The 17,902-nt window shown below is 37.5% G+C and overlaps 1 protein-coding gene and 1 pseudogene across 1 annotated transcript; one reads left to right on the top strand and one right to left on the bottom strand.

Annotated features, from left to right (window-relative positions):
• Positions 1–843: 843 nt before the first annotated feature.
• Positions 844–3,125, bottom strand: LOC143587642 (protein HEAT INTOLERANT 4-like; annotated as a pseudogene).
• A 3,561-nt stretch (positions 3,126–6,686) lies between these two features.
• On the top strand, positions 6,687–7,521 carry LOC143587641 (uncharacterized). The gene is made up of 2 exons (XM_077068877.1): positions 6,687–6,898; positions 6,966–7,521. Exons 1-2 carry the CDS (start codon positions 6,687–6,689, stop codon positions 7,519–7,521), a joined length of 768 nt encoding a protein of 255 aa, XP_076924992.1.
• Positions 7,522–17,902: the final 10,381 nt, after the last annotated feature.

Here is a 17,902-nt window from a genome sequence, read left to right as displayed (position 1 = left end):
TCTCTAAGTTAATTTCATTAAGGGTGTGGCATTATCAAAAATTTCTACGCATATTCTTTTTTGTTGATCATGATTTCGTTCATCAGAGCCTTTCAATGGAACTTTCTGATACCAAGACTAACACACCAAAGTTCGTGTTTAATGTTTTAATGTTTGTTATTTCCAAACACATTATTTTTGTCGTTTTTTTTCTAATTTGTTATATTTCTATATCAGTATTTTGAATTTTAGTTGTCTCTATACTAGCGATCATTTGTATTTATAGTTCGGAAGAGATGAAGAAATTAAATACGAAAGACCGAATGTCATGTCAGTATTGAGAGGATAGGTATTACAAATTGTCATGTCGTCCTGAAACCTGCATGTTATTCCAATCATATTTTAATGTTAATTATGAAAAGAAATATTTAATGTGGGTCCTGTTAAGGCAGTTAACCTTATGAGAATACATTAAGGTGGATCTAAGGAAGTTGGTGTTACAAAGACAGATTGTGAGAACTTCAATATAGAAATTAGTTTTCATTGACGAGTATGCCGAAATGGTCGTACGTTGCATGTTTCAAAAGAAAGAGTTTTTAGCTGACATTTTATGAGTCTTTTAGTGCTGAAAACGACGAATATGGAAAACAACGACTATGTTCGGAGATGTTCTATCATTTGATACTCCAGTCTAATGGTAAGTTATATTTGAACCCATCATCTCACACTTTTTGAGAAACAAACACCATAATGCATTTACTAAAAAGAACAAATTAAATAGACTAATATTCATATATAAAATGATCAAATAGTCTGCTCTTATCCAACTCTCATTCATTGATAAAAAAACACTAAGATTGCTGCTCAAATTACTTGATGTGCCATGCCATAATACCTATTTATGAATGGTTCCTGCATGCCAATATCAATTTCAAAATGGATCCAAATTGTTAACTTCAAAGTAAATGTAAAGAAAAATATAAATTTTAATAAAGGAGAAATAGGCGAACCTTGACACTGGAGATATCTGGTGTATCCAACTCTCATTCATTGATATCTGGTGTATCAGGTGTAGCAACAGGATAGAATTTATAAAACTTCATGTTCTGAAATGCAGCCACTCTCTCTTCACCCAATTCTCTGTTTTCCCTTTCCGATAAACGCTCCCTTAATTTATAAACCTCGTCTTCTCATATACGTAAATGTAATATTTAATTAAACAAACTACCTCACGGTTAGCTCTCTTTCTTTCTCTAACCCTTTCCTTCACAAATTCCTAAATCACAACAAAGGAAGAAATGTTTTTATTAATAAAGACATTAAATGAAGAAAACAAAGTTTTAACTACTTGGTTGAGCTTTACCTTGAAGCCATCCTTTTGATCTTCAGACAGGTCTCCTCAGAAATAAGATTATGAGTGAACTCCTATAAAAGATAAAAGTTTTCATGTTTACAAGTAAAATTATACTTAATAAAGCAATAGAATCATATAAAGAGAATGAGGGCTCACCTCAAGATCATCAAATTCCCAATCAAACCCACAGACAACCTATATAAGTTCATAAAAAGAAAAAATGAAAAGAAAATTGGTGCTAACCTCACTCAAACATTATGGTATGAATGCAAGGAAAAATAAACAACTAAACAAGCGCTTACAGGTGCTGGTTCGACTGGATACATAATCTGCTCAACAGTATTCGGTACAGCCTCATCTTCCACTAAGGGATTATGAATGTCTGCCAAGAAAAGGAAAAAAAAATTCACTTATAAGAAGATGATTTCACCTTCCAAGACATAGCATATGTTCCATATTGCAGTGTATAATGTGCAAAATTGTGTAGTAAAAGTATTTGTCTGCATATGTACTTACACGGCACGCAGTATCCAAACTTCTTGATGTGCTCTAGCTTCAAATGTTTTAAACCAGCCCTGTGCCACATCAGATAGTCAACAACATTATCTACCAAACTGCAAACAAGCATTAAGATGGATACCTTCTTTGGACACAGTTAAATACAAAGATTTGGGTTTTAAGTCTTGCAGCGGAACGATCCCTGTAAACACAAGATTTATATCAGGCTAAACGGTTATGATCATTAATTGGAATTGATCAAATACGGCTTTCAATATGAAAGAAAACGGCTACCGTTTTCCTAGTGGAATGTATGGAATCCAATCCATTCTCATCTTCTTCATGTCAACAATTTCTTCACGCGCCATTTGTATAGAGGTATATACAATCTTATCAGAAGGAGGAAACGGCGACACAACCTGTTTAATTGTACAAAGATAAGTTTATTTAAAAATACAAAACTAAAATATTAGAATTTAATCATAAAGTAGGTTATTTATTTTATGTAATTATTATTATTATTGTATATTAATTAGGGTTTATAACGGTTGCTGTATATAACCGTTCTTAGTATTACCGTTGATTAGAAGCGATGTTTTCTGTATAAATAGGGCTATTCTCTTGTAAACATCAAATATGTTCTATCAATAAAATTAAGTTCACATATATTTGGCTGTTTATTTGCTGCACATACTTGCAGCAGAATTCTCAATTTCTTGTATTCAATCTGATTGTCCAACATAAAAAACAATGAAAAGAAAATAATATATTCTTTACCGCAACAACTACGGGTATGTAGGTTATTTTTGTAACATCCTGCAAATGGATTAATTGTGCTGCAACAAAGAAAGAGAAAAAACAAGTCACATATATAGAAGGCAATCGGTACACTTGAAGATGTAGACTTTCTTCCCACCCTCTTCAAATGCATCCTGAATGATTTGAATTGAATAATATATTATAACAAAAAAACATTAAAAGATAATCAATGCAATGCAATGCAACTCACTGAGAGTTGAATTCAGAGAGGGAGTCAATGTTTTCCCACTGTCAATACACAACCAATATAACCGAACCATATCATATCATATCATATATACCTCGGTTCCTCCTGCAATAAAACAAAATAATAGAGAATTGAGCCATCAAAACAAATATCTCATCTTACCAATTGACGTTGATCTTGGAAGAAGTGAGGCTCTGATTGATCAGGCCTTGAACGTTTGGGTCTTCTACCAGCATTAGCATTAGCATTAGCATTAGCATTGGTGTCGTCGATACGGCGTTTGGCCATTGTGCGTAAATCTAATGAATTTATAGACACAGTTGGTCGGTTTGGCGGGGAGCGATATTTATGGTTATGGAGCTTCACTTATACGCTATGCTATATATTTATTATATATTTCCGGAGGTGAAAGTTTTAATTATTAATTTTAATTAATAACATTAAATTGAATACTTATTATTTTAATATCGAATCTACAATTTCTCATTCATGGTCATTTTTTATTCAAAGGGCTTCTATTGTTCATTCGGGCTTCCACCCCAGTGGCGAAGCTTGATCATAGTCATAGCGATGATCAAAGTCACAGAACAAAAAATTTTTGGGTTGGAGATTCAGTTCGGGTCGAGTCATACAATGTGACACTTCGCTAGCAGGTCTTTTTCCTTACAATGCTTAATTATGATTTCTTAGCGTTGCTTCCCACACGATTAAATTTTTTTAAGTTTAATCACGACAAGTCTAACATAGGCCCGCATATGCACGATGCATTGCATATATAAGCAATTTATTTTTATTTAAATTACTCAAAATTTTGGATTAGTTTATACGAACATGGACGTTGGTGATATTATTATTTTTAAACAACTCGAATTTATATTTAAACGAACTGGGAGGTTTGAATTCTGTGTTATACGGCTATATTTTATAATCATTTTTATAAAGCATCCGAACATCGAATACAAAATGGTTCTTCAAATGTTTAGGGTTATTACAAGCCACATATAAAACCACTCGTGAGAACGCAATATTACAAATCAGTGCGGTCGTGTTCTTTAACACTTAGAAAAATTACTAAACACAATTAAATTCAACGGCTTATAATTTACTAATAAACTAATTATGTGAAAGACCCGATCTTAACTTTAATTCCCAAGGTGAAAGACCCGATGAGCTTGGTGGATTTTAGGCCGATCAGTTTAATCGGCTGCATAAATAAAGTGATTTCCAAAGTTCTCGTGATAGCCCTCTTATTTTGAATGAAATTGTATCTTGGTTGAGGAAAGTAGAGGTGCACAAATCGGTTTTTTTAAAAAAACCGGTTCGGTTATTAACCGGACCGGTTTTTTTGGCCCGGAAAAAAACCGGTTCGGTTAATAACCGGACCGGTTAATAACCGGTTTTTGTGTGTCAAAACCCTAACCGGTCTAACCGGTTAGGACCGGTTTAGAAACCGGTTAGAACCGGTTAATAAACCGGTTTTTTATTAACCGGTTTTTTAATAACCGGTTTTTAGGTTAACCGTTTTTTTTTTTTTTTGGGTTTAGGGTTTAGGGTTTAGGGTTTAGGGTTTAGTTTGGAAGACCGAAGCCATTCTTTGCTTTCGTTGTTAGGGTTCTTTGCTTGGAAGATTAAAAACACATAACTTTCATTTATAGTTTTTATATTAAAAAGACCCAATTACAAATTTTGTCCTTTAAAAAAAGCCAAATTACGGTTCGTGTCCTTTACTTGCAGGCGGTGTCCTTTAAACTTTTTTTTCCTACAAGTTTTGTCCTTTACGCTAACTGGGTTAGAAAAAGTCAGTTAAATGCCCTCACGTGAGACGCATGTGAGGGCATTTTTGTCCTTTCTTATATCTCTGCAACTAAGCCTCTGTATCACTCTTCCCCCTCCCTGTCGATCGAATCAATTCCCGGCGATCAGAAACCTTAAACCCTCGTGTGTCCGACGCGACTAATCAATTAGGGCTTCAATCAATTGCACATCATTCTCAGAACTTAAACACGTAAGATGGATGATCCTCCTCATCCTCCATTCTACATTCGTGAAGCTGATGAACAATCAAATGCTGATGCGTTTTATGGTAAGTTAAAACTTTAGGGTTTATAATTGGGTTTATTTAACTAACAGCTGTTTAATCTTGTTTGTATAGTAAATAATCCACATTTGTTCACGATCAAGATGCACCATGGTGGCAGTTTCACTAAATTTCCAGGACGGGTTTATAAGAGAGCCGTTGTCCATTATGTTGACATGCTAGATATTGACAAGTTTTCAGTTCACGAGCTTGATCGAATCTTGCTTGAATTATCCTATCCTACAGATAAGGTTAGATTGGGGGCTTAGAGCTTTGGGAAGTGATGATGATGTTAGGGGATTTGCTAAGTATATTGGAGCTTTTAATCAGTTAATGAATGTGTATGTTGAGCATGAGTTCACCTCTGTACACACATACTTCTGCTCAACCTCAAAGTTTACCATTGAAGAGATAACAAATGAGGAGTTTCTTGCAAGCGAGGTCGTACTAGATAAAGCAAACTCAGTTAAGAAAATGTTGTTGTTGGAATGGCAAGATAGCACAAATGAGGTAGTTGTGGAACAAGACAAACAGGATGCAAATGTGAATGTTCAAGAAGAGAATAATGTTGGTGTTGTTGAACAACAAGACCAGATTGATATATGTCATGAGGATCCAGAATTTGACCCTATGTTTGGAGAGGATGCTTTTGGTGTGCAACCTACAAATGAGGTGGAGATTGATTACAATGGTGATGTAGATGGAGGTGGGGATGGAGGTGGATATGGTGTGCAGCCTACAAATGAGGTGGATATGGATTACAATGGAGGTGGGGATGGAGGTGGGGATGGAGGTGGGGATGAAGATAGTGAAGATTCTTCAATTTCAGATGAAGAAAGTGGAGATGAGTCTTCAAGTTCAGATGAAAGTGGAACTGATGATAGTAGGGATTCTAACTATGAAATGAGAGATGAGAGTTCTGATGATGATGAACATCTAGAGGGTTGTCCAGTTAAGAAACCAAAGAATGTGAAGAAATCTAAGAACAAAAATAAATCTAAAAATGTTAAGAAAACTAGGGATGGTGATGAAGATTCAGAAAGTGATTCAGATAGTGACTTCAACTATGAAGATGGTGAAATACATGATGTAGATGTAGATATGAGGGATTTCAGACTGCATACTGATTTTGAAGTTGAACAGCAGGATGCAAATTGTAGTTTAGAGGTTTTGGACATAGAAACGGATCATGTGATGTTGGATAATGATAGGATGTATAATGAGAAACAAAGAAATGAGGGGGACATGGATTATCTTTTCCATGTGGGACAAGTTTTTGGTACAAAAGCAGAGGTGAAGGATATGATCAAGGCACATGCAGTTGAAACAAGAAGACAAATTAGGATAAGAAAAGATGATTTGGTAAGGGTCAGGGCTGTGTGTGAAGGAGATATGGAAGTGCAGGGGGGTGGATCTAGCAGTGCTAATAAAGATGAGGGACCAGTCCAGAAAAGTATTGGGGGTAGGGGAAAAAGGAAAGACCCACTTGCTATTAGATGCCCTTGGTTACTGTTGTTGTCATACCAAAAGAGAACAGCTTCATGGAAAATTACAAGGTTGATAAATGAACATAAATGCCTTCAATCTAGGGAAATTTATGCTTGCACAGCCGGGTTCCTCTCAAACCATTTGGTTACTGATCTTCAAGATGACCCAAAGCTGAAAGTTAAATCCATCAAAGAAAGGTTTCAAAGGAGGTTTGAAGTTGGTGTGTCTGAGATGAAAGCTTATAGGGCAAAGCCTATTATCACATTGCTGGAATAGGTAGAGCAATGTCTGATGTGTTGACCAACAACATGTGTGAATGTTTCAATTCAAAGCTGGTAGATGGAAGGGACAAGCCTATTATCACATTGCTGGAATACATCAGAGAATATGTGATGAGGAAGATTGTTACTGTGTTGAAGGTAATTGATAGGTCATCAGGGTTACTAACACCATATGCTACACAAATTATGGAGTCAGTGAAGAAGGAAGCAAGCAGGTGAGTTGTATGTGAATATTTACTTGTCTTGTAAATGATGTGAATGGTTTACATATTTGGATGATAGGTACTCTGTGCATTGGAACGGTGAGGATCATTATCAGGTAACAGGTCCATATGGTGATCAGTGTGTAGTGAACATGAGCACAAGTACATGTGCATGTAGGAGATGGGAGATAACTGGGATACCTTGTAGACATGTGGTGGCATGTATTTGGTTGAAGGGTGCACATGACAGATCTGTTGGCAGGCCAGAAACATTTGTCAAACCAATTTACACAATGGATAGGTGGAAGGCAGTGTATAGCTACAAGGTGTATCCCATCAATGGTATGAGTATGTGGCCCACATCACAAGTCCCAATCCAGATCACAGCTCCTAAATTAAAAAAGCAAACTGGAAGGCCAAAGAAATCAAGGAAAAAGTCAGCAGTGGAAAGGGAAGATGGTGGTTCAAGGAAAAAGTCAAAGGTTGATGCAAAGGGCAAGGGAAAGGCTGTGGAGGGTGAAGGCCAGAAAGTGAAGGCAGTGAGAAAGACAAAGCCAAAAGGATCAAACACTTGTGGGACATGTGGTCAAAAGGGTCACAACAAGAGATCATGCATGAAAAATTTTGCAGATTAATGTGCCTACTGTTTGACTGTTTTTGTAGTTTTTATGACTTTATGGTATGGATATTTTTATGACTGTTTTTGCAGATTAAGTTGTTAGACTTTTTTTGAAGTTTTTCATGGTATGGATGTATTAAGTTGTTGTCTGGACTTATTTTAAGTTTTTCAAACACTTGTATGGATGTATTAAGTTGTTATGGATGTATTAAGTTTTTCATGTAATGGTTTGGCAGTTTTTACTTATTTGCAGATTGTGCATGATGTGCAGATAGATGGATGTGTAGATAGATAGTGCACAATGTGCAGATAGATGGATGTGTAGATAGATAGTGCACAATGTGCAGATTGTGCATGATGTGCAGATAGATGGATGTGTAGATAGATAGTGCACAATGTGCTAGATAGATAGTGCACAATGTGCAGATAGATGGATGTGTAGATAGATAGTGCACAATGTGCAGATTGTGCATGATGTGCAGATAGATGGATGTGCAGATTGCAGATTGTGCATGATGTGCAGATAGATGGATGTGCAGATTGTGTATGATGTGCAGATTGTGCATAATGTGCAGATTCTGCATAATGTGTAGATTGTGCATAATGTGTAGATAGTGCACAATGTGCAGATTGTGCATCATGTGTAGATAGTGCACAATGTGCAGATTGTGTATTCAATCCATCCAAAAGTCCAAAATAAACTAACCAAAGATTCAAAATAAACTGATGATACATTGCTTAAAAGGGATCCAAAATTACATCCAAAATAAAGTCAAAATACATAATACTTAAACTGCATAAAGTCCTAAATTAACTAATAAAGTCAAAATACAAATAGTCAACAACTTCAAATTCAGTCAACTAGTTACATTTTCATTGCAATTACAATTGCAATGAAAATGATCCAACTAATGACCAATCTGTTCTTCATCTTCCTTGCTTGTTCTTTATAACTCTCTAAACTTTGTTCAACCTTGTTTTTCGACTTCAATAAGCCCGGGATAATCTCCAATGCCCGTTCACACATTGGTGGGTCACGCCATCCAAGAAAGGGGCAATCCGATGTCTGGAAAAGAGGAGAAACATGAAGTATAAACAATTGACTGGAACTTAAATCGAATTACACACTTACCATGTCCGGACAAGAGAAAAACCGACGACCTGGATTTCTATCAGTCCATGAAGTTCGAACAACTGCTACCTTGCCACAAACACAGTAAGCCATCATCAATTGAGCCCTGGTATTTGAATTTCGCATCGAGCCCTAATTGATTGAAGCCCTAATTGAGTCGCGTCGGACACGAGCCCTAATTGAAGCCCTGATTGAAGCCCTAATTGAGTCGCGTCGCCGGAGAATTGAATCGATTGAAGGACACACTGATGGAAAAGAGGGGGAAGAGTGATACAGAGGCTTAGTTGCAGAGATATAAGAAAGGACAAAAGTACCCTCACATGCGACTCACGTGATGGGATTTAACTGACTTTTTCTAACCCAGTTAGCGTAAAGGACAAAACTTGTAGGAAAAAAAAGTTTAAAGTACACCGCCTGCAAGGAAACTTAGAAAAGGACACGAACCGAAATTTGGCTTATTTTAAAGGACAAAATTTGTAATTCTGTCTATTAAAAATACAAACATTAAATCGTTATCGCATATTCGTAACTCAAAAATACAAACATTAAATAATGCTTAGACACGATTACATGAACAACTTGCTGTTTCTTACTCATTATTTGCCTCCATGTTTGCTGTTTCTTTAACTAATTTTCTTCGCTACCCGATCCCGAGCTATTCCTTAGGTAATCGTCGTACGCGGCTTCTTCATCGGTCATTGGTTGAGTGTGTCCTTGATTGACCTCGTCTTCATACAAGCCCGCCTCATACTCCATTTCCTTCTCGAGTGAGCGTTGATGTTGTGCCATATCTAAAGAGTCCAAGTAATCCTTGTAGCAAATCGACATCTCTACAGCTGGTGGAGTGAGTCGAGTCCTCCTAATCGATATAACCCTGCCAGAAACAGAAAAAGCAGACTCCGAAGCTACCGTGGAAGCTTGGACCGTTAGTAAATCTTTGGCCATGGCGGCGAGGATCGGAAACTCATCCTTCTTACCTCTCCACCAAGCCAGCAAATCAAGACTTCTAAATTCATCCGGAGTCATGTGTTTCACAAAGTTGGTACCACCATACCTTCCAAGTTTACTGCTTGGGGTGTTTACCTTTTGACGTTTACCGGCGTCTTCCCAAATCATGTAGTACATCCCCATTTCAAGGTCGGTTTGGGATTGGGATTGGGCAACAGCTCTTAACGAGTCATGAATTTAGGAAGACGACCCGTATTTTGTAAGGTAAACATCATACATGTTTGACAAGGTGGTGTTGAAAGCATTCTTTAAAGTTTGGCTATAATAGGGGGTTTGATCGTCGTTTAACTCTAGCTCATCACAAATTTTTTCTATTAAAGCTTCAACACCACCAACATTGATGTAAGGGTTTAACGCAGCAGCACATGTCAAAACAGCGGGTAGTTCTTGAAAATATTTTCTAAATTTTTCTTTCATTTTTACACCCATATCAAAATAAGGTGCACCCCTACAATGAAGTTCACTCAACTTTGTGCACATGACAGCAATTTTTGGTAAAGCAATGGGGCTTGTTGGATAGTAAACCCCGGATAAACTAGTTGTGCAAGATTTAAAAATTTGAAGGACCTCCGTAACGATCTCAATCAATAACCAGTTTCTAGGATCGTACGGTGCACATTTACCCCTACTTGACAAAATTTGATGAAACGCAATTAATGATTCTTTTTGTTGGATGGCTTTCTCAAACATATCACAAGTCGAGTTCCATCTTGTTGGACAATCCCAATTTGGCCCCAACCATTGACAATTAGCTTCTACACAAAATTTTTTGTATCTTGAAAATGTTTTATTGTTGCTGAAAACATCTCGTAACATTCTTTTAAAATTGTTTCTTTGCGTTTCGATCACGTTTAACCCATCTTGCACGGCCAAGTTGATAATATGTGCAATGCATCGGCTATGAAAAAACGCTCCATCACAAATAGGTTTATACTTTAATTTTAAATGGCCAACCGCGGCCGTATTGTTGGACGCGTTATCAAACGAAATTGAAAAGATTTTATGTTCAATCTTGTATTGTCGAATGACTTTATCCAAGAGTTTAAAAATATTTCTACCCGTGTGCGGGTAATCAAACAATTGAAACGCAACGGTTCGTTTCATCATTTGCCACGACTCGGGGTCAACCCAATGAGCCGTCACACAAATGTATGAGTCGGGCGAACCATTAGGTACCGACCACACATCCGTTGTTAAGTTTACACCAGTTTGTAAGTTTGAAAAGTATGAAATTAGTTCGGATTTAGCGTTTTTCCATGCTTTAAGACAATCTCTTCTAAGGGTCGAACGACTTACGTGTTGGTAGCGTGGTTGAACATACTTTTGCATCATCTCCGTGAATTGAGGGTTGTCGAAGTGGTTGAAAGGAAGTGTTTGTTGAATCACAAAGTTTGAAAACTTTTGACGTACCGCTTCAAGGTCGTACGTAAACACCGTTCCTTGATTCGTCATCTCCGGCTGCGAACTACTTCCCGATTCGTCCTTCAAGGCCTTGCAAAAGGGCCTTTGTACATGCGCTTTTAAAGTGGAGTTTGCATCTTTGCCATAAAACTTCAAACAATGTTTGCATCGAGCTTTTTGGCTACCGTTAGACATTTCGCATAGGTCGAAATGTTGCCAAACATCTTGGTTTCGTTTCGTGGGGATGACCCGAACGACCGTTTCTCCCGTGTTCGAGGCACCCATGTTGACGGATGAAGCAGCACTTTGGGAGGCCATGATAATCGACTACGAAATAAGAGCGTATGGAGTGGTAATGTGGTATAATTGAGCGTGAGATAACAAAATAATCGCGTATGAAATAAACGTTTAGAGCGTTTGGAGTTGTATAATCGAGTGTGATCTAACCAATACCCAACCTAAACTATATATAGATGTTTGTGGGGGTAAAATGGTAAAAAAAAACGGTCAAAAAAAAAAACGGCTATATAGCCGTTATACAACGGAAAAAAACCGGTTTTTAACCGGTTAACCGGTTATGGAAAAACCGGTTAACCGGTTTTTCCATAATGGTCAAAAACCGGTTTATAAAAAAACCGGTTAACCGGTTTTTTTATAACCGGTTAACCGGTTTTTTTATAACCGGTTATTTAAAAAAACCGGTTTTTTTAATAACCGGTTCGTTAACCGGTTTTGGCTCTAAAATGTGTAACCGAAATACGAACCGGCGGTTTGTAAACCGGTCAAACCGGTTTTCTTAAAAACCGGTTTCCGGTTTAAACCGGCAAACCGGTTCCCGGACCGGTTTTTTTGACCATCTCTAGAGGAAAGCGAAAAAACGGGGTTTAATATTTAAGGTCGACATTGACAAGGCTTATGACTCTTTAAATTGGGATTTTTTGGATTCCGTGTTGGAACAAATGGGGTTTTCAAGTTTGTGGAGGCGATGGATCTCGGCTATTCTGGTGGTGGGACGATCCTCTGTGTTGGTTAATGGGTCAATTCTCTTGTTCGCGTGGGCTAAGACAAGGTGACTCATTATCACCGTTTTTGTTTATTTTGGCTATGGAAGCTCTCACAGGTATTATGAAACGGGTCAGCTCAGTGAGCATTTTCAAAGGTTTAAGGTCCGGGCCTTTAGTTACTCACTTCCTCTATGCTGACGACATGGTGTTTCTAGGCGAGTGGGATAATGAGAATGCATTGAACTTATGTCGTATTTTGAGGTGTTTTTATTTACTGACCGGACTAAGAATTAATTTGTCTAAAAGTTGGGTGTTCGGGACATGTGTGGTAATGCATGAAAGAGTTACGATGGCCGAAACTCTACATTGTAAAACGGGTTCGTTCCCGTTTTAAGTATCTCAGATTACAAGTCGGTGGAAACATCAATTTGATAAAGTCTTGGGATCCCATTGTAGACTTATTTAAGAAACGTCTATCTCGTTGGAAAGCGAAGAAGTTGTCTTTTGTGGGGAGGGTTACAGTTATTAAAATGGTGTTGAATTCCCTACCAACATACTACTTTTCTCGTTACCGGGCTCCAGAAGGAGTGATTGAAAAATTAGATAGGTTACGTCGGGTTTTCTTTTGGGGAGGGTCGGATGAGGAGGCGAAGATAATTTGGGTGGAATGGGAAAAAGTGATAGCTCCAGTTGGTCACAGGTTCTTGGGTTAGGTTCGTTAAGGATCGCTAATTTGGCTATGTTAGCCAAATGGTGGTGGAGATTTAAGAAAGAAGAGGGGGCACGGCGTAATATAATTTGGGCTATTCCTCACACAGATCGATCTTGGAGTTTCATTCCTGTAAAAAATTCGTTAACAGGCCCATGGAAGCATATTCTAAAAATATCAAGTGAGCTAGAAGAGGTGGGAGTGACCCTGGGGAAAACCTTGAGATGGGTGGTTGGTAATGGCAGGAAAACGCTTTTTTGGATTGATTGCTGGAATGGGATGAAGCTTTTCATTCTCGTTTCCCGTTTCTTTTTGAGCTCGAGTCGAAAAAGATGTGTAGTGTGTCGGACCGCTTGGTAGTCTATGAGGAGGAGCTTTGTACACAATGGGCTTGGGTTCGAATTCCGAGATCAGGGGCTGAATTGCATGAGTTACACAATTTACGCTGGGCATGCCAACAGGTTGTGTTGAATGGGGCTTCAAACCGTGTACATATTAGGGGATGATAGATTGTTCTCTATTAAAAGTTTGAAGATGAGTTTAGTACAGTCTTTGAGGAATGTGGAGAATTACATCATAACAAAGAACAATTTAGTCCCTAAAAAGGTTGGAATTCTTGCTTGGCGTGTCGAAATGGAGAGGATTCAGTCGCTTACGTCTAGGCGAAATGTACCGGAGCACTTGTTTGTTTCATACTTGTTTGCCTGTTCACCATACCCAAAATCTTTCACCTTTTCCTTCCTTGTCAAACACTCAATGCAACTCATTCCACACTTTGATTAAAATAAGAAGCATGCCAGTCACATGAGCATCTGTATAAACAAACACTTGCATTCATAAATGCACAAACGCACAACTAAGTATTATCACATATACACTCTCTCGTCCTCTTTCTCCGTGAAACCGACGCCCAACAACAAACCACCACCCATCAACCGCCTCATTCATCACCATAAACAACCACCACCCTACTGTCCCACCTTCACAACATGAAGCAGCCACAATAGCACCGCCACCTTTAACCGACACAACTATCTCTGCCACCCTCCCCTCCTTCACGGATATAACTCCACTATCACTTCCTCCACCTTTACCGTACACCATCTCCACCGGAACATCACCGTAACGTCACCGCAACACACCACCATCACCGCCACCAACCACCTCCACCCTTAGCAGCCACCGCGAACCACCACCTCGAAATTCCGGAACTACCGTCATCGTCCACCACCACCTTGTCTCTCTCTAAATCTCTTTTAAGGTATACGTACAAACACATACGATTATCTCTCTAAAAACTTACACATTCTGCTCGTTTATTCACAAACACACATCACCATGCGAACCGATCTATGTTTCCTTGTGTTTCAAGACCAAGATGGTGTGGAAGATCTTTTCCGAGGAGTTAAACGAGCCTTACGTGAAGAAACAAGCTCAAGATCGTCTAATCTCTATCTAAAACTTAATCCAAAACCTAGAACTAAGTGAGCTAAACTCCTCTAAGCCTATATTTATAAGTTATGTTTACAGTAGGATTTCACCCAAGAATAAACTATACCACTAACATGACTGAAACGCTAAGAAATATACAAAAAGATTGTTAAATATGTCCTTGGTAAAAGAAAATAACAGATTACAAAAGATCAATTCGCGTTATGTTTAAATATCTGTTATACAAAAAAAAAAAAGTTAGTTATAATATGTTAAGCATATGCTTGAAAACAAGAAAAACATTTTAATAAGGTGGTGGGGTTATGATCAGTACTTGATTTTAAATGTTTAAGCAAAATATAAATACTTGATAAAAATTAATATTTTTTATGAACCAAAGATAATATAAGAGATGTGTGTATAAATTTGGACAATCTTGAAGAGCAAGTTAGTAATCTTAAAATCCCGTAAATTTGCTCATATCACTTTATGATATGGAAAAGTGTATATGCTCTTGTACTAAAGCATGGATTTGTAAATAACCAGATAAGATATATTAGTTGACATACATTAGTTTGGTGGTTTTAGCGAGAAATAGACGTATAAGAATATAGTTTTACAAATGTTTTAAAAAGGGAAAAAGAAAATTGTTTCTAAAGACAAAGATAGGTTTTTGATATGAAGCAAACTCACTTTTGAAGTTAAAACATATTTTATATTGTTAATAAATAAAAATCGGTGTTTATAAGTTATTGTCTCAAATATATGCTTATAAAATGTTTATAAAGCTTAAACATAATTTTTAAATAAAACCATATAAGTTTTGTGTTCAAAACAACAAATAATAAACATTATATACTTTGCCAAAACGACAAAGAGACTAAAATAAACATCGGGATAGCTTAGAAAGAAAATATAACATTTTAATGTCAAAGAAATAACTTTTACATAAGTACATATTTTGAGAATATATATATATATATATATATATATATAATAAATTTTACAAAGAAAATGACTTATCGCCAACGAGTCGTCCGAAAACTAAGGGATGAAAATTTACTTACGAAATAAGTGAAACGATCGGTTGGTGAAAGCAACCTACACCTTAAACGAAACGTTCGATTGGTGAAAGCAACCAACACAAACATAACAAACGAAACGTTTGGTTGTTGAAAGCAACCGACATAAAGATAATAAATGAAACGGCTAGTTTGGTGAAAGTGACTAGCATAAACTGACTTACGAGTCGATAACGAACTAACTAACCTTGTGCGTCTAGGACGTGTGAAGGCAGCGCAACCGGGCTAATATAAAATTTCTAGCGAATTGATAACTGAACTCACAAGGTGAGTTTCACGTCCCTTTTTGACCGTTTTATTGTTTTCAATTAGGGGAAGAAACATACACAACTGCTTTTATATACGATAGTTAGAAACAAAACAACTGATCCTTATTTAAACTTGAGTTGAACTATGTAGTGCTATGAGTCCCTTGTTTGCTTAATATAACCATCAGCTAACGGAGTTAGCCACAGGAATATATGAAAAGTACTATTGGCCATGACATTCCCCCTATTTTAGGTTAGTCGCGCTAACCTCTGATATTGCGTCGAACCGGGGTGCGTATATTCCATATGTAAGATTTGAACAGTGCAAAAAGGATACAGGTCGTGGTTTGATTATAGGCTCATGGTTCGTATACTAATTCGTAGAATTAGAGCAGTTTACGGAGGATTATCGTATTTGTTTCAACAAATTATCGTATACTTGTTTGTGAACTGATTCAACGTTTTATAAACAACGTGATTTTATTTAGAGTCTTAAAACCTGTGGACTCACCAACCATTGTGTTGACCTTTTAAAATGTATGTGTTTCTTTTAGAAAATTAACAAGCTTGTAAGGAAATCATGGAACTGGGACCTCGATTCATAATCAGGATACCTATTTTGGAGGGATTTCAAATGTATAACCCGATTGATATCTGGGTCATATACGAGAAATCTCTTATTATGTATATTTATCTTGTTAAAAACATTTCGTGGTTTGTAAAACTCTTTTGAAAACTAATGGTGTCCTAATACTACTATGTTTGTGATAATCATATGCTTATGGTATACATGACGTCACGTGCCCGTGTTTCCGCCTTGACGGGATGTGACAAATTGGTATCAAAGCCAGTGATTATAGCGAACTTGTAAAGCCCTGTTCCCGGTAACCCTACTTTGGTGTTGGATTTACTCATAAACATAGTTCTAAAGTCAGAGTTAATTAAAACTTTCGCGGAATAATTAAAATTTCATGCATTACATTACAAAACATCGAATCTTGTCTTAACAAAGTTAACTTGTCTTAAAACATAACATAATGATTCATAACATTTCTTCTCAAGATGCCAGTCTTCCAGTCCCTACCACGTGCCATCCTCAAGCCAGCTCCTTCAATCTATTTACCTGCGTGTATACTAAAAGTCAGCTACGCTAAGTGAGTTCTCGTTTATCAAGTTATAGGATTATTCTTACACGTTCCTTTATTTACGTACACATATTATTTGGTACTATTCTTACATTATTCTTACATTTTCTTACGTAGCATACAACTATTCTTACATTCATGCACAGATATCATAAGGGTCTGCCACCCAACCTCTTGCACAGATATTATAATGGTCTGCCACCCGACCTCTCGCACTGGTATCATAGAGTCGGCCACCCTACTCTTGCCTAGGTATTAGGAGGGCCTGCCACCCTGACTCTTTCATTATATTATATTTGACTCTTACAATCATATCTAGTTATCGAACTAAGCACATACTCATTCTTACCACATTCTTTCGTTCTTGCATTAGTTATTCCCTTTCAACATATATGTATATAAATGTATACTTCTAGTCTTACAAGTATGCACACAGCCCCGAAAACATTTCAAAGAGAAATGGGGCTATAACTCACCTGAAGACGATTCCTCTCTGAGTTTATTGTAATTCCCTTCCTTAACTAAGCTCGGCTAACTGTGTAACAAGGTATGAATATCAATTATCCATCATTACTACTTCTTACATCTAAGTTAATGAAACCCTCAACTAACGGGGTCCGGGGGCAGCCCCCCTGGTAGCGGGGTCTAGGGTAGGCAGCCCCTAGCAGGGTCCAAGGGGCAAAGCCCCTAGCTGGGGTCGAGCTGCCAGGTCAGCTTGGAAAAATTTTATTTTCATTAATAGTCCTTTATCAAAAATGCACCAGAAAAATGAATCGGGTCACGTTTTACAACAATTTTGAAAGAATTCGCATGAGAATTTCGCTTCGCATGGACATTCGTTTCGCATGGTCATTCGCTTCGCATGACTATTCGCTTCGCATGGACATTCGCTTCGCATGGACCATTTGCTTCGCATGGAAACCATTCGCTTCGCATGGCTATGCGATGCGATTTGTGGAAAGAATTCGCATGCAAAACCGTTCGCTTCGTATGGCTGTGCGATGTGAATTCTGCTTCGTGCGATCAGAATGCCTTTTCTTCGTTTTTACCATTTTGAAGCCATTTTTACTCCATGACTCTTCCTTAGGACCCGATTCTACCCTTTTTATGGGTTTTGGGTTGTACCAACATTGTATACCCGTGTTTTACATTGTCCGGATATCACCTTTTCTTCCTATATCGCACCCATTAGGTCATGGCTCGTAAAGTTTGTATTTTTTTTCATCCTATAGCCCGA

The sequence above is a fragment of the Bidens hawaiensis genome, unplaced genomic scaffold (genome assembly GCF_021521415.1).
Source record: "Bidens hawaiensis isolate Kalapana, Puna unplaced genomic scaffold, B.hawaiensis_p1.1 tig00035719_1, whole genome shotgun sequence".
NCBI lineage: Eukaryota > Viridiplantae > Streptophyta > Magnoliopsida > Asterales > Asteraceae > Bidens > Bidens hawaiensis.
The sequence above is the reverse complement of the archived record's forward strand: the minus strand, read 5'-3'. Positions and strand labels throughout refer to the sequence as shown.